The sequence below is a fragment of the Rattus norvegicus genome, chromosome 2 (genome assembly GCF_036323735.1).
Source record: "Rattus norvegicus strain BN/NHsdMcwi chromosome 2, GRCr8, whole genome shotgun sequence".
Lineage (NCBI taxonomy): Eukaryota > Metazoa > Chordata > Mammalia > Rodentia > Muridae > Rattus > Rattus norvegicus.
Genome location: NC_086020.1, coordinates 178,837,403 through 178,859,517, shown reverse-complemented (window position 1 = coordinate 178,859,517; position 22,115 = coordinate 178,837,403). Strand labels below are relative to the sequence as shown.

General features: G+C 40.2%; 1 protein-coding gene across 1 annotated transcript; it reads right to left on the bottom strand.

Moving 5' to 3' along the window:
* Positions 1–4,525: 4,525 nt before the first annotated feature.
* S100a7l2 (S100 calcium binding protein A7 like 2) lies at positions 4,526–7,422 on the bottom strand. Its single transcript, NM_001109187.1, has 2 exons — positions 7,269–7,422; positions 4,526–4,841 (listed from the first exon to the last, which is right to left on the bottom strand). Exons 1-2 carry the CDS (start codon positions 7,410–7,412, stop codon positions 4,710–4,712), a joined length of 276 nt encoding a protein of 91 aa, NP_001102657.1. The 5' UTR covers positions 7,413–7,422; the 3' UTR covers positions 4,526–4,709.
* Positions 7,423–22,115: the final 14,693 nt, after the last annotated feature.

Sequence of the window (22,115 nt, the reverse complement as noted above, 5' to 3'; positions counted from 1 at the left end):
CTGAAGCAAAAGCCTTTAACTCATTTTCACATACTTATTTAACGTGGTGCCTGCACCAAGGTGAAGAGCTCACGTCTTTGGGTGTGAATGAGAACTACTATAGTATGTGATATATGTCTTATGCCGATAGAGGAAGTTTTCATAGAATCAAATTTTAAGTTGTGCTGTTAAATATTCCATCTCTAGATGCCCATGTGTCAAAACTAAGGAGTAATCTGTATCCTGAAATACCACAATAACCTCTACATAGTTTCTTATTTGGAGAAAACCGATGAATTAATTGGAAGCACATGGTGCTTGCATTTCATACTGCAGATGAGTAAAAAATTCATTTCTGCCTATAGAAACAGAAAAGGTACGTGGATTGCAGACCTGGTAAAATTCTGTACTGTATCTTGTGATTCCATGTGATGAATCTTCATCCTACAACAGAAAATAACCAGGAATATGATTCAGGAGGAGGATGAGGCATTGGTCCACTTCAGTAGGTACAAGAGATTGCTTATGTACCTGCACTTTGAGGAATTTCATGATTATGACTTAATATTTTGTGCATATATTCTCATAGGTCTCTATGCTGCTTAATGAAAGGAGTGAGGAGTCCTTGCAAAAGACTGGGAAACAGGATGAGAACAGAGAAGGAACTCAGCCGGATGTTATCTATATTTTTACTGGAGGACAGGTGGCCTTAGCATCCTTCATGAATGATGAACAGTAAGAAACTCACTTGGATGAGCCCGATACTTCTAAGTGCACTACACTGAATGGTATGTTGCCAAACCTGCCTCAACTCTACACAAAGTATAAGGTCATGTACTCTCAGTTATAAAAATGAGCCACAAGTTGTTTTTCTTCCAACATTGTGTGAATGCCAACCACAAAATTAAAGTAATAGAAATGAGAATGTCTATAGAATATTCCTATAATGCTCTCATACAGACAAGAGCAATTGTAATACTTGACAAGTGAAGAAAGCCTAACTTAAGCCCAGAGCTCTTACTAAAGACCAGAAATTCCTAGGGATTGTTCAAGGTAGTTCTGACTGCCATCAACCTCTTCACAATTACATAACACCTGAAGTGTGTCAGTATTCCTAATGTTTCTGAGTCAGATGCGGGCTCTTGCTAAACAAAGAAGTTGCCATGCAAAAGTGGCTGTCCCATATACAAAGAAAGAAGAATCATATTGTCAGTAGCCTCCAGTGTTGTTGACCTCTCTTCCTGTTGGTGTCCAGTGAACAGAAGAAGCTGCCCAGGCTTCTTGTCTCAACTGCTTTGGGCTTCCCAACATGAGGATAAGTTCTTTAAACCTTTTCAGAATTGCTTGGGTTATTTGCTATTTGCCCTTGAATTGAATGACAGACATGCCCCCAGTCCTCTTTGCTAGAGGCTTCACTACCTTTCCCCTTTCCTGGAATTGCTCTGGACCAAACCAATTACTATTCAAATGAGAATCCTGCCAGTGGCTGTCTTACTCCACAAATATATACTTTGAGGTTTTTTGATTCATTAAAACAGACAATGCTAACAATCGTTTATAATTTCTTTATGACTTAAATCAAATCTGTACTAATAAGCATTTTCATTTTGACAAAAATCCCTGAAAAAAGAAATTTATGGAAGTATTGTTTTTCTCACAGTTCCAGGGAAGAGTCTATGACATCAAAGACACACTGCTGTCAGGAGCATTCAAGCATTTGCTAACTTTATTTATAGTGAGCAAAGAGATGAGTGAATGCAAGTGATCCTCTTGGAGTTTTTGGATTGTTTTTTTTTGTTATTTGTTTTTTGTGTTTTGTTTTTTGTTTTTGTTTTTGTTTTTTTTTTACCAACTCTGGCATGGTCATAGCTGCATAAATTTAGATTAAGTTTCCCAGATCAATTTAACAAATATAGATAATCCCCCACAGGCTCCTATATTCAGTGATTCTAACTTATGTTAATCTAAAATAAGCAGATTACTGATCATATGCATCAAATGTAAATTATTAAAGATAATATTCATATGATAAATATTATCTAATATGCCAACATTTTTAATTATCTCCTATTTTTTCCATAATTACCTAAATTAGACTTGAACTCAGTACAGAGTCAAGTCACATTTATAAATAAACATACATCCCTCTTGAACCAGACTAAATTTACAGCCACATAAGATATTATATCAGTTCATAAGGTGATTGCATATATGGCAAATACTCAGTAAATAAATTGTTTTTGAATTAAATGGATTTAGGCATTGTAATTCTCATTTTTAAATATTTATTATTTCAAACATTGTGTATGAATATTGTGCATATGATCAAAGGTGCCCTAGAGGCCAGAGGCATCTCACCTGCCCTGAAGCTGGAGTTACAGCTGATGTAAGCTCACTGTTACAGATTCTGGGACTTGAACTTAGCCCTCACTCCTTAATAGCAGTATGTGCTCTTAAAAATTTGGCCTCTCCCAGACCCTTTAGTTTGGTAGTTAAATAGCGGGTGTACTTACATACATAATTAATGCTTGAAAATGAAAGAAATATTTTAGATTTATATCACGTTGTCCTTTAGACAACCATTTTAATGTGGTTATATGAAACTAAATTTGGGGAAAGACACATGTTGGGGAAGGCATTATGGATCCTTTCTGACTGTGAGTGGCAATCCTGAACACTGATGAGAAATAAATTACCCAAGTTCTAGCCAAGGTCTGATTTTCCCTTGAGATTTGCAGACATATTTGCACACCAGGCTAGAATTGGAAGGAATGACGCCTAGCAGGGCATATGGGTCCAATAAGCTGTTAGCTGACCTTAGTATGGGAGAAATAGCCTTCTGCAGAGGTTTTAGTGAAATGGGGGTGAACAAAAGCTATACAAGCCTTGGAGAATGAGTATATGTTTTCAGGATGAGTGTACATCATTGGCTTGTGATGTGAATGACTTGATTTCATGAATGAAATTCCATGTGCTAGCTGTTCCTGTTCTTATAAGAGGAAAGGAAGTTTAACCTGAAACATGGCCAGCAGGCTCTGTGAGGAGCTCTTGAGCAGCAGGGATTAGGGTGGTATTTTAAGGCTATATGCACAATGACAGGAACCAGGAGAATCGGTATCCTCATCCTGCCAGTCTCAGGATGCAATCTTCAGGATGCAATGGACACATTTAATGTCACTCAGGAACAGCTCCTTTGGTTGTACAGCTTTCCAGTCTGAAACCTAAGTGAGACATTGAGTTGGGATCAACCCTTAGCCTGGTGGCATGGTTCTGCTTTTCAACTATTCGAGCCATATGTCATTTTCCATGGATTGGTGTCTTTGATTTTGTTATTGTGGCATTAGTCTATATATCCCCTCAGTGTCATTGTCAGATACTTGTTCCTTTTAAACTCAGGCACATATTGTGAAGACATATACAAGCTCCACTCCTCAGCAACCATTAATGCTGTTATATATTCCTTAGTCTCAATGTCAGGGATGAATGTGTGTAATGGTCAGAGTCCCAAACTGTAGCCTGAATTTACAGTGATTTTTATTGTAAAAACATTGAGAGATTGTGAAGATATAATAGTAACAAAGATCACTTAAAGCTAGACCCCAAACTTCTTTCTCATTCCATGTTGTGTAAGATATACCCTCATGTAACTTGTCTCTTCATAGGACATAGGTCAGGTACCATATCCACATATGCAAAGTGCCCCCAGAGAGTGCTTCCTGCATGCACTATTTTCATTTCCAATTGTTTTTATTGCATTGACATTGTTTTTATGAGGAAAGAAACATGTTAAGAAGGACTCATCTGATGCCCATACTACACTGTATGTCATGAAGAGGGACAACTCTGAGCTACTTTCTCAAGTGGACTATACCTGAGGATTCGAAAAGGAAGCACAAAACGTTCTGTACCAACAAATACCTCCCAGATAAGTCTCTTAGGACAACAGTTCACAAAGGTCTTCATGAATTTTACCAATGTAAACCCTTATTCACTTCAAGCAAAGTTGTGTGGAAGAATCACAACTTTCACCTCACAAATAAGGATGGCACCCATCATCTATTATCCAACGAATGTTATAAGTGACCCAAAGCAAAGAAACATGGACTCAGATATGGGCTTCTTGCTGCTAAGCCCATTTGTCTGTGTTCCCACAGCATTCCTGAATAGACTGGGGTTCTGCACGGAAAGACTGTCGGTATAGTACAGTGTCAAGTAAGAGAGAGAGATGTTCATGAATTTTAAAGTGTGGAGTGGTAAGGGTCTGGTTTAAGATAGCTGGTAAGTTGATAGGAAGAGACTAGATACTTTGCATAACCACAGTCACAAGGACAATATTCATAGGCTGCAATAAGTGAGTTAGCTCTGATGTCAGAGATGTGACATAGTTATGAAGATGAACAAATGTAGCTAAAAACAGACCCTTAGTATTGCTGTTGCTCATTTAGTTGTGACTGAATGGAGAGCTTAAAACACTCTAGAAGAATACGGAACAACTGATGCTCAGTTGTTTGGGATGAACAAGTCTGAAAAGAGACATCAGCACCATGGAGAGCACTGGTGTGAAGATTTTATTCTCCTGAAACTTGCACCCACACACACAATGTTAATGCCTGTGACATTAAATTTCTGTAGCACTGGTTGGGCAGAAGAAACATGAGCAGAATTCCTACTTAGGAGCTCTGGCCATGGCTATGCCCACCTTCTTCAAGGAAAAGCACATTGCTGTGAGGCTAATCTTTGAGGGCATTGCTGTTCTTCTTATTGTACGCCATGGCCATTCTTCCAATCATGTCCCAAATCTCATCAAGGGTTATCTCCTTCTCCAAGTCATTCAGTATCTTAATACCACTTGCATTCAATGCCTGGAAGAGAGATGACTGTTAGTATTGACAGTGTTCTGGGAAGAGTACCAGGTTACACACTGAGTGAACAGAAAGCAAATGCAGGGAAAAAATGACCCAGAAATTCCATTTAAGTATGAATGTGTAGAAATGAGTGCTTGTGATGATCCACAATAAGCAGATGATATTTTTTTTTAATTTGGTTGTGGCAGCCCTCTAAATCCTGAACTAGGACTCTGATTTTCAGACAAAGACACAATAACTTTAGAAATGTCCCACTTTGGTCCTTACAAAAATGTAGCCTGCATGAATGCCATCTTCCTTGAGAAAGTCAGGAGACACCTGGCAAAGGGTGAATGGTTTTTACAGTTGCAGAGGCTGAGAATAGAGAAAAGGACAGGGGATATAAACCTAACTTTCAGTTATATGTATCAGTGCTCCCTGAACTCTTTTCAGTCATTTGTCCCTCATTATTTCTCCTGAAGGCAACTGATTACTGGATCCCACTCAAGCTACTTACTGGGAAATATGTGAAAAACATGACTAAATGGTGGATCTTTCTAGGTTTTTTTTTCATCTTTATTAAATTGGGTATTTCTTATTTATATTTAAAATGCTGTTCCCTATCCCGGTTTCCATGCCAACATCCCCTTAACTCCTACCCCTCCCATTCTATATGGGTGTTCCCCTCCCCATCCCCCATTACTGCCCTCCCCCCAAGAATCCCATTCACTGGGGGTCCAGCCTTGGCAGGACCAAGGGCTTCCCCTTCCACTGGTGCCCTTACTAGGCTATTTATTGCTACCTATGCAGTTGGAGCCCAGGGTCAGTCCATGTATAGTCTTTGGGTAGTGGCTTAGTCCCTGGAATCTCTGGTTGGTTGGAATTGTTGTTCATATGGGGCCTCAAGCCCCTTCAGCTCTTTCAGTCCTTTCTCTGATTCCTTCAACAGGGGTCCCATTTCAGTTCAGTGGTCTACTGCTGGGATTCACCTATGTATTTGCCGTATTCTGGCTGCGTCTCTCAAGAGACATCTATGTCCAGTACCTGTCAGCCTGCACTTCTTTGCTTCAACCATCTTATCTAGTTTGCTAGCTTTATATGTGTGGGACACACTCTGAATGGGCATTCCTTCAGCCTGTGCAGGGATGGATGTGAGGGGGCTCAATTGTAATGATGGATCTTAGTGAGTGTGAGAGCTCCACCAGGTGCAGATCTTACACTCTCTCCCTGGAACACCATGGTTTAGCCTCTCCTTGTACATAACAATTCAAATGTTAGATTAGGGAGTAGTATTCATGGAGGGATAAATCAAGAGCCACTCTGCCCAGAAGCTTCTTTTACAAATTCTCTGTCTTAATACAGCCTTCTGATTTTCTGAGTTTCCCAGTTGTGACAAGTTTAAACTGAGGCTGGAAATATAGTTAAAGCATTAAGAACACTTGACCATGGGCTGGAGAGATGACTCAGTGGTTAAGAGAACCTAACTGCTCTTCCAGAGGTCATGAGTTCAATTCCCAGCAACCACATAGTGGCTCACAACCATCTGTAAAGAGATCTGATGCCCTCTTCTGGTGTATCTGAAGACAGCTACAGTGTACTTATATAAAATAAATGAATTTAAAAAAAAGAACACTTGCCCTTTTTACAGGCACATGGATCTTGTAATTATGGTGGCTAACAAACATCTGTATTCTAGTGAATAAAGCCAATTCCATACTTTTCCTCCATATTCATCAATCAGACACAAACACACACACACACACACACACACACACAAAGAGAGAGAGAGTGAGAGAGAGCTCTCTTCTCTCTCTCTCTCTCTCTCTCTCTCCCTCCCTTCCTCCCTCCCTCCCTTTCCAACCCAGCTAGACTAGGGAATACTAACTGTATTGGATATTGGAATATGATTTCCATGTGATCGTTCTGCTTGAATTTTCTTCCCTAGGTCTATGGAATAAAAAAAACCATCTAGGACTACGTCAAGTCCCCATTCAGGGCTTAGTATTCCTCCATTTCTCAGTAAATCACTATTGTGGAATGCATTCATGGACCTGGCCTTATGTCTAACGTTCCCAATTGATAGTTGAAATTACATATTTTTACCATAGCAACTCAAATTTGCTTTAACAAAACCAACCAACAAACAAACAAACACACACACACACACACACACACACACACACACACAAAATATCCCACCCAGTCTATCTTCCTGGCAATTAAGGCAGTGAAATTAACTGTGTTTTAATTTTGTGCCTCTCTGTCATTGGTGAGCAGATATATACTTCTGTTTAGAATATGGGCTCTCACAATACATTCCAACTGCAGTTTCCTAAGTATCAATATCTAAGTATGACCACCCCAGTCACCCTGAAAGGAAAGAGTTTGAACTTTTGCTCTGACTGTTGCAGACCATACCCTCCACCATCAGTAAGAAGTACGTACCTTCATAAAATTTGGAAAAAATTCTCTCAACACCCTTTTTGTTTCCTGGACATCCAATTTGTCTGTTCTTCTCACATGGTAATTTTGAAATAAGTCGAAGAGTTTCATTACCTCCTGCTCACTTGAGGTCAAATTTTGGGCCATCTTATACTGTTGGAAGAATGGAAACAAAAGCTTTGCAAGGAGGAGGAATTGTTCTCCTTTCCTTGACCTGTTTTCTAGATAGGAATAAATTGTAAGATCAGAGGAACATCAAATAAAAGGAAATGCTAGGTTACTGGTGCTGGGGAGAAAGCTTGTTAATCATATGTAAAAAATGAGATTTTGATATTCTATAGAAAATCAAAAATTACAGCATTTTGTAACATAAGGCTCTTACAAACAGTAGAGAAAACAACAAACCTGTCAAGGTTGGTTGGAAAGGCTTCTAGGAGAAAGGATTAAAACAATTCTGTGCCAATGAAAAACTAAATCGTTATAATCCAGCTTGTAGCACCCTGATAGGGAAATTGAAAGATTACTTACCAAACTGTGGAGCCAAACAGAATGTGTGTCAGAGGAGGTGTACACAAATATTTATAGGTAGGCCCTTGCTGGAGTCATGACTTTCCTCGGGAAATATTGAGTCACAACTTAATAATGGAGTTACCCTCCCAATCCTAGAGTTGGGACAGAACTAATATCTCTATATCTATTTTCTTTCTCTCTTCTTCTCTCTCTGCTCTCCTTTCTTTTTTTCCCTTCTCTACTCTCTTCTTCTCCCTTCCAGTGTCCCTACCTTCTTTGCTTGCTATTTTACTCTCCCTCTTTCAAATAACTAACTTAAGTGTAAAGCAGACCAGAGGACTTCCTGGTCTGTCTTCAGTAAGAGAAGATGGACCCAATTTTTTATAGACTAGAGGCCCCAGGAAAGTGAAAGGACTGATCCTGTTGAGTGGAGCAACCTCTCAGAGGAAAGGCTGAGGAGGACTGGAATGAGCAACTGCAGGAAGGAAGACCAGGAAAAGGATATGGGTAGAATGTAAATAGAATAAAAAGAAACAAAAATGAGAGAAAATAGACTAAGAAATGAAATCATGATCTCAAAGAAGATATATATGTACATATATATATGAATATATATATATATCTAAGAACATATATATATGTACATATATATATGAATATATATATATCTAAGAACATATATATATATATATGTTCATTGGATAGTTCAAATATTTTTGATAATTTCCACTCTGAAAAATCACCTGCGCTGTTGCCCTGAGGCTACCACAGACCATAGAGAGTGGGAGGAGAAGGGCAGAAGGCCAGGGGTGTGGTGATTCTAAAAAAGCTGTATGTTTTTCAGGAGGTTAGAGGCAGGCACAGCTGGTCCAGGTGTGTTTCTAGTTGAGCACGTTCTGCAAGGCAGGTCTGAAAAGGGCTGGGACTTCCAGCTGGTCCTTGAAAGGAGAAAAGGCATTAATTACATGAAAGGAGTGGTAGGAGGGAGAGCAATTCCTAGGAGGTGTGGTATGATCTTTTGGAGGTCTTTTTACAGTAGACTGAGGTAAGAAGTTTCTCCTACTGGGCTGGAAGCTGGGAGCTCACATCAGGGAAGCTGGGGTCCTGTTGACCTAAGTGATAAAGCTATTTCTGAAGAATGCTTACTACTGACCTTCACAGGCTCAGCTTGCATCCAATTCTACAAGTCTAAATGTTAAAGTCACCAAATTAAGATTGACTCACATTGTCCTTCATTGGCACTCTGTTTTTTATTCCTTCCCTCTTTTCCTGTGCCCATCACTTCCCCACTAGTTTATAAACTTATGGAACCATGTTAAACCATGTTCTTTCCCTAGTCTGCCCCACAGTAGGGCTCACTTCAGACTTGCTACATCAGATCTTGTTAACGAGCTGCTATTCTTCCTTGATCTGCCTTGAAATCAGGTGGCAAAGTGCAGTTGTTTTCCCTGAATCTATATTTGTTAAGGCCTTTTGGGAAGATGTAAAGAAGGGCCCTCCTGTGAAAGAATGAAAAGATTCGAGGGAACTTGAGCCAGGGTTAAAGTGAAGTGTAGATATCTACAAAAGAGAATTACCTGTGAGTGACTGATGGCCTTCTGTCATTTGCTTGTCCCCTCCATGAGCATGCTCTGTACTGGGTGCATGCTATATGTGATTTTGTTTAATCCCCAGCTCTGAGGAGCAGTAGTTAGCTTTTTGTTACACTGGAGGAAATAGAATAGGTTTGGTGGGATCAAGTCACTTTCTTAAGGTCGCACAACAAATACATGTCAATGTCGAATTGGGTCACTATTCGTTTCCTATACCAACTGTCTTCTGGATGCTCCCAAGACTTTATAGCCAGTGACAAATAGTAGTGGGGCCTGCCAGAGTTAACTAAATTCTAATTTTCCCTGGAACAAACAATGTGCTTCAGTTGATGTTACATGTGAAACCCTAAGTCAGTGGTGTAGCTTTGGGTTCATCTCCTTCTTCTTCTCCTCCTCCACCTCTTCCTCTGACTCTGACTCTTCCTCAACCTTTGCAATGCCTCCCAGGACTGCCTCACTTGTCTAACCACTATATCATACCATCAGCCCCACTTTATCAAAGATGCTATTATCGCACCTCTCACCCCATCATGCCTTCACAGGCCTATTTGTCAGCCTCACTGAAGGACTCTGGTTTGTCTTGATTTAGAGTCCACTCAAATCTGTTGAAGTCCTTTTGAATCCTGGTTCTGTAATTCTTCTGTCATTGCTCACTTCTTTATCCTTAGATCATCATCCACCCATCAACCTGCCCAGGGTACTTTTATGCAGCTCGCTCAATCTGACCTACAGAAGAATACTACTATGAACAGGAGGATAATATTGCCTCCATTTTACAGTCAAAAAACCAATTAAACTGGAGTCCAGTATTTATTTCTTTGCTATTATTTTTGAGGGTTGCAGAGATCTACTTCCAACAGTCCATATTTCCTAAAAGCATCTCATATATTCCAGGTAGGCGTCAAATTCACTGTATAACCAAAGATGCCCTTGAATTCTGGATTCCTCTGCCTCTATCCTCTTAGTACGCCACAATGCCTGTCTTGATTCTATTTCTTCTGTCAGTCATAAAGGCACTGAATAAGTACTACACATCTTCCAAGCTTTTTAAGTCTATGACTGCTGGGTGGAGAGGAATTGGGGTTAAAATCCAAGTACATGAACATGTGCTGTGTGCTAAGCTATTGCTATGTAGCAGTCCACTTCTGTTACTGAAAACCCCTAGTCATCACTAGTATTCTTATGATGGTAAAAATTATATTTATTTTTGGCTAGAAGGCAAGGATATCCCTTAACACTCATCCTTTTTCAAAGAATTAACTTTATTCTTGTGAGTGGTTTGCCTGCTTCTATAGTTATGCACCACATCTATTCATGATGTCAGTAGAAGCTGGAAGAGGGTATTAGGTCTGCTGGAACTGGATTAACACCATTCACCATGCCCCCTTGTTCTTAGATATTTTTCGTGTGTGGTGAATTTCACATTTCCAGAGGTATTTTCCTGGTAATATGGCACGTTCACCCAGTGGTGCTTTCCTTATCCCTTTACTTCATAATCCATGGACTTCTGGTGATTTAGGAAATGTAATGTTTGATGTTATTCACAGTCACAGAAGTTTTTGGTTTATATTCTAGATGTAGGCGCTGAAGAGCTGGCTGTACCTATTCTACAAACACAGCCTTCTGAGTCTTGTCCTTATCACACACATAAAAATCAGCACAGGATTTCTGTAAACTCAGTGTGATGGCATAGGGACAGGTAGATACCTTGTCATTGACCAACCAGCCAAGCAATCTATGAATTCCACATTTAGTAAGAGTTCATGTATCAAATAATAAAGTAGATAATTATGAAGAAAGATTCTTGACATCAACCTCTGACCTCTGAAAGCACACATGTGCACATATACCTGCACACATATATAGAAACACCCACGTGATCATGAAGACACACTACACACACAAAAGATTTTATTTACAATGAAGTCAAGGGTGTTTAGCATCTTAATTTGTTACCTTGTCAAATTTTGGATATAATGAATCTCTCTGGATTGATATTTAGAAGAACTAGAGAAACTTAAAACATAACAAAGGAGTTTAAGAATAAAATATTTATATATTATTGAGCTAGGTAACTAAGGAGGACAACATTGCCTTCCCTAGAGAAACAATGAACTGGGGTGGAGGGTCTCAGGAGTCCTCTCCTCTCAGGAGACCTATTCATGGACTGTGGATATTAAGGCCTTTACAATATTGACTGGATTTTACTGTCTGCAATATTCCTGCACTCTCAGTTACTCATATGGCTGATTTATACTCATCCTTCAATGTTTAATACAAATTTCATGTCCAACCTTTTCCCCATATGTTTATTCAGAACCTTGTTCCTTTTCAGTAGAGGTTCACATTGAATTGTATCTTTAATTCTGTGGGGTTTATATCTGACATCATTACTAGAAATTTAGAAATTTCCCAAAGTTTCCAGGAAACTCAGTAGAGACTTGTGGAGTAAGTGAATTTCTCAGCATCTTCTATAATAGAGATAATTTTCCCTGCCTGAGATGCTTTGGACTTTAGGGTTCTTTGCCTGGCTCACTAACAGTGGTGCTAAAGAACTGAGCTGGCTCAGTGGGGTTTGGAGGATGGAAGGGGAGGAGAACCTTTGCAGATGTCAACTCTAACTACCAGTAGGTGACTTCCTGCCTTTGATGGATGAAAAAGCTATATCCAAATGGGATAAGATGAACCATAGCAGGTGCAGACCTGAAGGTCAATTACTACAGGTATAGGTGTGGTACTACAGGTATAGGCATACTGGAGCTTACAGCTTGTGGTGCTCTGACATTAGTACACTGTAGTGCTGGTCCAATGGCAGCGGATTCTGAGATTTCAGAGTCAGATATTCCAAACCAGGTTTCCTGCCAGCTCCATTGATGCCTTTGAACAAGTTGCTTTCTCTGGGTCACTATTCCAGCCTCTGGCCTTACATAGCTCTCTCAGTGAGTCACCTTTGTTTTGTTCCCAAACCTCCTGTTTAGACTCCTCTTGCAAGCAGTGATAAGGACCCAGGCCTCCACAAGTTAAGCTCAGCAATACAATGAAAGGTAAACCAATACATGAATGTTGTCAGCAAAGACTAGCAAAGGGGAGCAAGGGAAACCAATCCTCTAGCTCCCCCTGTCTATGATGTCATATTTACATTCCTTCTAAACATTACACATCTTTTCATGTGTTATATGTCCTTTCACCTGTGTCTCCTTTAGCAAAACTTGCTTTCATGGGTTGCTTTAGCAAAACATTCTTTCACCTGTGTGACCAGTGAAATACATTTGAAAAAGCTGACTTACCAAAGGAATCAGAAGTTTCCACTTCATGTTTGTTTGCTTTTAATCTTACATCCTTTTTCTGTTCTGGAGTCCCATTAGGAATACCATATTATATGTAATTGTGGTGTCTTTAGAGGCTCCTTCTATCTATTAAAGTTCTCTCAGAGAGCCTATGTATTTGACAACCTTAACAATGTGTCACAAGTACTTGCCAGATATTTTGCAAAATGACCAATCATGTGACTTGTCTGATTGAGTTCTAGTATGTGCAGCAGTATTAGAATCATCCACCTGAGGCAAACTGCCTTAAAGAAGGCAACATGCTCACATTCAATATGCATTGCCTCAATTTTAGAGACTGCTCATGGTTGAATTATTAGACTACCACCTTTCCCTTCAACGTTGTCAATTAATTTGCTGTACACATGTGCAATATAACTAATATTTTAAAATCATATTTAGATATGGGGAGATGCCTCCATGATTAAGAGCACTAGCTGCTTTGCCAAAGGATCCAGTTCAATTTTCAGCACCTACCTGGCAGCTTAAACTGTAAGTTCAGTTCAGTTATGTTCTCTGGCTTCTGTGGGAACAAACCACATACATACGCAGACTAATATGCAAACAAAATACTCATATGCATTAAAAATGATGCCCTTCATTCCATCTTCAAATTATTCCTTCATTTTAAATAATATTAAAATGTGCATGCACTAAAGGCCACTTGAAGTTTTGTGCAGGTCAATGGCCTTTGGTAAATCCAGTGGCATGCATTCACAACTGTAATATCATGCACAGCAGTTTCATTTCCTGAGAACCTCCCTTGCTTTACCTATTCAAACCTGCCCATACATTGAAACCAGGAAATTTTTTTATTATTACTATTATTATTATTTTGCTATCATATAGTTTTTCCTTTTCAGGAATGTCATATTATTGGAATTAAACAGTCATTAGCCCTTTAAGATTGACTTCTTTTACTGGCAAGAGCAGCAAGTGCTCTTAACTATTCAGTCATTCTCTAGCCCTACATCGAGGTTCTCACAATTATAAATACAACTGTTCTAAATATTATATGAGTGTTTCCGTATGCACATAGCATTCAATTTTTAGCTGGGTCCCAGGGAACATAAGTGCTGAATTATATGCCCAATGCGTTACCTCTATAAGGAATTGCCATTTGACTTCCTAAAGACACATTTTGATTTTACCAACAATGGGTGAAGGCTTTAATTTTTTTTTCGTCTCCATCAGCAGTTGGTATTGTCAGTCTTTTGAGTTTAGCTGTTCTAAAAGATGAATAGTGGTATGTCATTGCTGCTTTAGTTTGACATTTTCTAATGACAAATCTTTTTTTTTTTTTTTTGGATGTAATAAGCAAAGGCGAGGTTTATTACAGAGATCTATTACGGGGATCTCCGGGTCGACACGTATCCTGCGCAGGAGACAGAGGTGTTGACCCCAAAGCTCAAAAGTCAGGGGTTTATATAGGGAAGGCTAGGGGGTTTGGCATGGTTACACACAATTGGCTAATTTCTGGCGTGGCTATAAGTGATTGGCTCATTTAAACATGGCAGTGAGATTACAGCACAGCAGGAGAGTATGTATTGACTGGAGCGTACAGGATTTTAGAAGCTAGGGGCGTATCAGGGTTTGAAGGACATCTGGTTAAGGTGTGACTCTGAGTAAGCTGGGGGAGGTGCCTTTCTGCCAGATGGTTTGGGTCAGTCCTGATAACTCGGGCTGGTTCCTGCATTCCTTTTCTTTATCTTTATGGTCTGTTAGTCCTAGCGGCAGGGCGGGGCTGCCTGGACTTGCTTTTCACAGTGTTTATCCCTGAGTTTGTGAATTTTGAAACTTACTCTTTTAACTTCATATTTTTAAACCTTAAAACTGTATAATTTTCCTTTCATTCCCCTCTTCTTCTACTAAGTAATTCTAATCTTAGAATTTTGATATCAAGTCTCGTATTTGGTCTCACCAGTTGTCCTAACTGACTGGTACTGTTGTCTCAGAACCATCAACCGCACAGCACCCACTCGATTTTTAACAAAAGCAATTAACCTGTTTGTCATGCAGGGTCCAAAAACTAAAACCAAGAAAATTATTAGTAATGGCCCAGCCATATAGCAGAGAGTAGGGTAGTCATCCAGGGATACCGAGTGAACTAAGACTCAAACCAACCTTGTTGAGCGTCTCTATCTTTTTGTAGGAGTCAAATCTATTAACTAGTTTCTTTAACACACATGGACCTATAATCAGAAGCAGAAGCAAAACTAAGAAGGGTCCTATAAGGGAAGATATCAGAGTAGTCATCCAAGGAGCTCTCGAACCATCCCTGATGCGCTTCTCTGTCTCTCTGTCTTTTGTCTAACCTTTCTCTAAGTTTATTCATGGAGTCTTTAATTACTCCTGAATAGTCTGCATAGAAGCAACATTCTTCTCTCAGTGTAGCACACAGACTCCTCCTTTAAGGAATATCAGGTCTAATCTTCTCCTATTCTGAAGGACTACCTCTGAGAGGGAGGTTAGGTGTTCTTGGAGGTCAGCTAAAAAGTCTTTCACTCTTTTTATATCTGAGTCAATGGCAGTTCTGAATTCTCTATAAGCCTTGCATTGCAGGGCAATGGCAGATGTCCTTGTGCTGCCCTTGCAGCACCTAGATAGCCTTAAGTAGTTCTCAACTCTTTTTTTTTTTACTAAGTCTTTAGCATCAGGATTCCAATCTGGACACTATCTAAACCTACACACCAAGGTCATGACTAGCTTTTAGAACTTCTAAACTTATACAGATTGTGATCCCAAGGCAAAGTCCCAAGAAGTGTTAGGAGTACTAACATATGCAATGTTACATCATTTGTAATAGAAATCAAGCCTATCCCCACACCTATCTTGATAGAACCCAGGGCAAACATGAAATTAAGTCTAGGGAGCTTTTTGAAGATCTGAGTATCCCTCTAGGTCCTAGCTCTCAGCCCCAACAGCTAGTACACAGCTGGTGAGGGCTGAGAATTGATGGCTGTCAGGGTGGTCAGCAGCACCAGGTACGGTCCTTTCCAGTGAGGCTCGAGTATCTGGATTCGGTGCTATCGTATTTAGCCGAGTCTCCAACCTGGAACTGATGAGATGTCTCGGGGTCACCAGGGCATAGGCTGCTGCCAGCTCTGAGCAGATTTCTTTCTGTATCACCTGTAGGTCTTTTAGCCTGGCATACAAATCATTATTACTATGACATGTTGGTTCAGTAACATCATCTAATACAGTCAGAGGAGCTGAGGCCCCATATAAGATCTCAACGGGGGTAAGGCTGAATCTGGAAGGGGTATTTCTTGCTCTGAAGAGAGCAAGAGGGAAGGAGTGCCACCCAGTCTGCGCCAGCCTCCATGGTCAATTTGGTCAGGGTCAGAGTTTTATTTATTTACTCTACCTGTCCTGAACTTTGAGGTCTGTAAATACAATGTAATTTCCAATCAACCTCTAAATACTTGGCTACACCCTGGCTTACCTTGGCAACGAAAGTAGGGCCATTGTCTGACCATATTACCTTGGGCATTCCAGACCTGGGGAAGATTTCTTCCAGTATCTTCTTGATGATTGCAGAGGCCATCTCTTGTTTGGTGAGGAAAGCTTCTATCTATTCCTGAAAAAGTATCTGCAAGCACTAGGAGATACTTGTGATCATATTTTTCTGGTTCTATCTCAGTGAAGTTCACTTCGACTTTTCACTAAACTCTCTAGGTCTCTTTGCCCTGTTTGCTTGCTAAGCATTCACTTATTGACATACCTTATACTTTTTACTGCCTCTCTGGCTAAAATCTTAAAGTCTATTAGATACACTTAACTACTTGGACAAACTTTTTTTTTCATTAACTTGAGTATTAATTTACATTTCGAGTGTTATTCCCTTTCCCGGTTTCCAGGCAAACATCCCCCTAATCCCTCCCCCTCCCCTTCTGTATGGGTGTTCCCCTCCCCATCCTCCCCCCATTGCCAAACTCCCTCCAACAATCACGTTCACTGGGGGTTCAGTCTTAGCAGGACCAAGGGCTTCCCCTTACACTAGTGATGTTACTAGGATATTCATTGCTACCTATGAGGTCAGAGTCCAGGGTCAGTCCATGTATAGTCTTTAGGTAGTGGCTTAGTCCCTGGAAGCTCTGGTTGCTTGGCATTGTTGTTCATAAGGGGTCTCGAGCTCCTTCAAGCTCTTCAAGTTCTTTCTCTGATTCCTTCAACTGGGGTCCCGTTCTCAGTTCAGTGGTTTGCTGCTGGCATTCGCCTCTGTGTTTGCTGTATTCTGGCTGTGTCTCTCAGGAGCGATCTACATCCAGCTCCTGTTGGCCTGCACTTCTTTGCTTCATCCATCTTGTCTAATTGGATGGCTGTATATGAATGAGCCACATGTGGGGCAGGCTCTGAATGGGTGTTCCTTCTGTGTCTGTTTTAATCTTTGCCTCTTGGACAAACTTTTTATCTCCTAAATGAGTCCATTTCTGTATTTGGCAAAGTGAGTCTTTTCTTTGTTCTCTGAGGAATATAGTTTTCCCTCAAGTGTGCCATTGTCCTTTTTTTTGTTGTTTGTTTGTTTGTTTGTTTGTTTGTTTACGCAATTTGGGCCTTTTCTTCTGTTGTACATTCTAAGTGAGGCCATCCCTTAGTCCAATCCCAGTTCCCAGTGGCTGTCTCTTGCAGGCCTGTAACCAGGATAGGCTCCTGCATAGCCATTTCCCGAGCCACTTTATCTGTTTTGTTACTGCCCCATGCCACTGAATCTCTTCCCTCCTGATATCCTGAGCAATGAATAGTACTCACAGTTGCTGGCTTCATCAGGGCATCCAAGAGATGGCGAAGACATCTGCGGCACTGATGTGCTGGGGGGTTGGGGTTCAGCCATTCCAGATGACATTGTGTTGTCCACCATGGCAGCACCCACTTATCTCTGACCTTCATGAAGAGAACTGTTCCCGTCTGTAGACAAGGTAGCCTCGGCTTTCAACAGGGGTCAATCAGCCAGTCACAGAGGTCTTTCCTCCACCCATGGGCTTCTGCCAGTACTTGACACTCATGCTATGGTGGCTCCAGGTCAGAATTGGGCAGCAAGGTGACCAGATTGTCCCCAACAGGTGGAGAATCTAGTCCATGGCAGCTGACCAGTGGTCCCATCCTCTGGGACATTTTATTCAAAGGCAAAACATCAGCCACTCTACCACAGTTCAAGTCCTGGATTGAGTGATAATTGTTAGTGCCCAGCTGGCAGGAGCGATGTGTTCTAGGCAGAACAACACTAAGCCACACATCTCCCAGCATCAGGTACTGGTGCACTGAGACAGATCTTAAGTTCCACATACACAGTCTGCAGATATGCATACACATGGCCTCACCCAGCCAATTCAGCCCACACAAACCATTTTGGAGAGCAAATTTCTCATGAGCAAGGGATAGGGGCAGTCAGGGATGACCATGAACTAGTGGGTTACCCGGCCCACGCCAAGGTCCACTGTTCTTCGGGCAGTCCATAAGTATCATTTGTTGTCGGTAGTCCTCTATACTCAAGGTCTTTTGCTGGACACTAGTCCATTTGGACATAGGAGCACAGAGTGTTAGGCCCCCCGCGTTCACAAAACAACTGGGCAGGCTTTCCTTCTATCTTTGTGCATAGCCAGCACTCTAGGACCAAGAGGCTTGCCTTCGGAGCCACTGGAGAGGCCCCTCTTGTTCTTCCTGGGGCAGTCCTTGACCCAGTAATGACAAATCTTTAATGTGTTTTAGTATGTATATGTATGTGTATGCTTGTTGAGGTTTGGTCTATTGCTATATATTGTAATGCTAAATTCTGTACAAGAAGGTCTAGGTCTACAAGTGAATTTTTATGTTTACAAACTTTTGTTGTACAAACCTTGTTTCTTATCTTAAAACTATTGATTAAATAAAAGTGGCTATAGTCAATTACTGGAAGGATTAGAGGTATATAGATTTTGAGTTACCTGGTTGGGGTGGAGAATAAAAGAGGAAGAGGAACACGGAAAAGAGAGATGGCACCATGAGAAGAGATGTGTCATGAGACCATGGACCAGAGAAACAGCAAGTATTTGGGAAATGCCACTGAGGAGTTACGCAAGAAGTTAGAAAAGTAGATTAGAGAATACCCCCCAGTAATTGTCAAAACCAAATAAAATAACCATAGTCTGAGTCTCATTTACTTGTAAGCTAGTCAGAGAAAAGCTTAAATTGGTTGTGCTGCATTGGCTCATGTGTGTATATGAAATATGTTTTTAGATATTTTGTAAATTTTCTACTTAGATTATTTGCTTACTTTTATCAGTAACATTTTTTATTTTATTCTTTGTAAATCTCTCACATTTATACCATGTAGTTTGCTCATACTCACACACATTCTCTTCCTCCAATTCCCTGTGGGTCCTCTCAACATACTCCCATCGTAATTCCACACTTTCTACTCTTTTACAGAATTCACTGAGTACTAATTTTGCAGCTTATATGTGAATGGATGTGGGGTCATCCACTGAGACATGGGCAACCTACTAATGGCTACCTGCCCTAAAGGACATAGTTCTTCCCTCAACTTCCATCAACTGTCAATAGCTCCTCAGCTAAGAATGCATTGAAATCCCCTCCCTTACTTATACTGGAAATTTTAACTGGTTTGGGTTTTGCAGGTCTTGTACAGGTAAGCACAGCCACAATGACTTCAACAAGTCATGTCATGTCTTGTCATGTCAGGGGTTAGCTTCTCACTGCACCACTCCTTATCTTCTGGCTCCTATATTCTTGCTGCCCCTTCTTGTTTGATGTCCCTTGAGCCTTGGGCTGCTGTTATAAATGTTCTCTATGAGACTGGGCACCCATAGTCAATTGTTCTCGTGATGTTGAACAGTTTTGACCTCCTACATTAGCTAGATCCTCTGTAATAAGAACCTTCTTGACCAAAGTTGAGAGATGAACAAACCTCTTGGCACCAGAGCTAGGGGTATTGTAGGATGTCATACAAGTGAAGGCAGGTACAAGATAGAACGAGGCCTGTCATTGGACAAGAAGGAAGGAGGGCAGGAGAAAAGTTTGAAGGAAGAGGAAGAGACTGGAAAGGAAGGAGACAGGAGGAGAAACCACCAAGAGAACATGGAGCCCAATGTTAAACTTACACTCTGTACCTTTACAGGTTGTTATGAATGTTCTTAGGGCTTTGTATGTTTAGGTAGGCAATTATATCTTACCAATTGGATCAGAGGTTATTGTGTTGTGTGTACTTTCTTGTGGTGAATTAAGTTTAAGAGAGTATGTAGCGGCTATGACACTAAGCCACCATGGAATTGAGATGTATATTTCTGGCATGGTGGCAACCTGCCTTGGGAACTGGATGGGTAGAGAGATTATTGCCATACTCAGAGAAGGTCCATTGGCAGTGTTATATGGGATGGAGCAAAGCAGGTAAGAGGCTTTGCTGACTGAGATTAAGATATCTATCAGATATCTTGGGGCACTGCAGTGCTGGATTTAGTGCGGGATAAAAGACAGCCTTTTTTTATAATTTTACAGCAACAGGGAATAGCACTTATCATTGATGTCTAAGAGCTATTTACATATTTTGTATGTTGGACATTTATTAAATAAATATTATACAAAGCTTTTCTCCAAGTTTGTTAGTGTTTCATCTCTAAAACATAATTTATGGTGTAAAATCATAAATTTCAATTAAGTTCAACTGGCCAGTGTTTCTTTATCTGTTGTGTTTTTTGGTCCTGCATCTCAGAGCTTGTTACCATTCTCAGCAGAGGCACCTAGATTCTCTCTTGTTTTTCTTTTTTCTTTTCCTAGAAAGACTTTATTTAGTATTCAAAGCTATGATTCATTTTAAATTTATGGAAAATATGCACATGTCTATGCTCATATTTTGTGTATAAAGCATCTCATTATTCCAACACAAATTTTTTAAAGGATTATTGTCTTTTCTTATTTGAATTGCTTTTTTCTTTCTTAGGACAGTCTGGCTTTGCCTGTGGAATAATGGGCTACATGTCTCTTCTTACACCAGTACCATGTAGTTTTGATTACTGTAGATTTCTAACATGTTTCAAAATTAAATGATGTTAATAATTCAAACTATTTTTTTCCTCCTGAAGTATTACATTGTCTCTTCTAGGTCTTTTGCTTCTTCATATAGTCTTTAAAATCCATTTCTCAATAAAACAGCTTTCTAAGATCTTGATTGGGTTTGCCTCAAACCTAGAAATCAAGTTGGGAGGACTGATACCTTAGAGCCTTTTAATTTATGAATCTAGACTATCACTCTCTGAGATCATTTTTTAATCAGAATTAATTAGTCCTGTCATAGTCTGAAATAAATTCTATACATGTTTAATTTGTACCCAAAGATCATACTGATTTTGTCATTGTTATAAATTATACTGTTTTTACTTTCAAATTTGGATTTTTCATGACGTATGCAGCAAAGCATACCGTTAACCTCATACCCTGTGATTCGACTTTACTTTCTAGTTCCAGAGTTTGATTCACACAGCCCCTCAGCTTAGATGTGTGATCAGTGATTGTCATGGCTTCAGGAATTGGGTTTCAGGGGCAGATTATTTCTGTCTTCTGTATCAAGACATTCTGAAACTGTAAGTACAGAATCATTTCCCATTTTGACTTCTAATGGCACCTAAGCACAAAAACGAATGCTCTTGCATGAGGGGAAATATGAAGGAAGAGTAGTGCTCCTCAGAAATAGCTCTAGACTTCAGTGTTGATGTTTTCAATGATATTTTTATCCAGAGAGTAGTAGAGAAGCACCACCAGCCTGACAGAACTGATGTGGTCTCACATGTGTAAATGTGTTTATGTTTGTGGTATTTGCATGAGTGAACAAATATGTGCATATGGTAGCCAAAGGAGGATATCAAGTGCCCTGTTTTATCACTCTGCACCTTACTCCTCTGAGATGGGGGTCTCTCCTTGATCCTGGAGTCCTACTTATGCACCTACCTCTGTACTCCATAGCATTGGTGTTACAGGTGAAAGCATACCCTTGTATTCTCCACAAGAATTGGAAATTTGAACTCAGGTCTTCATGCTTGTGGAGAAAATGTTCGAATCTGCTGAGCCATTTCTCCAGAATTTTGTTGATTTTATTATTCTCTGGACCAGTATCCAGAAATACAAGGTCACCAGCAATGTTAAGTTTTTCTTAGCAGAGACAAGCTGAGCCAGTGAGCCCTAGAGAAGAGCATGCTGTTCCCCTTGCTTCCTTGTCTACCTTTTATCAAGTTCTTCTACAGTGCCTTTCTTCTGGCTATATGTAATATCAAAATTCTCTGTTCTTTTCTGTTTCTCATCTACAATTCTACAGATTATTTTACCCATAGTCACAGTTTTACCTGCACTGGCAATGCTTTATTCTGTGAATTCAACCAAGATCCGTCTTTCAGTGCCAAGTCTCTTTATACAATGAACTTTGCAATAGAAAT

Bases quoted from the DNA above. Each gene is read 5' to 3' on its own strand.
- S100a7l2 (NM_001109187.1), bottom strand. From the start codon at position 7,412: ATGGCCCAAAATTTGACCTCAAGTGAGCAGGAGGTAATGAAACTCTTC. The intron at 4,842-7,268 runs GTACGTACTTCT...TCTCTCTTCCAG, and splicing joins TTTTTCCAAATTTTATGAAG to GCATTGAATGCAAGTGGTAT.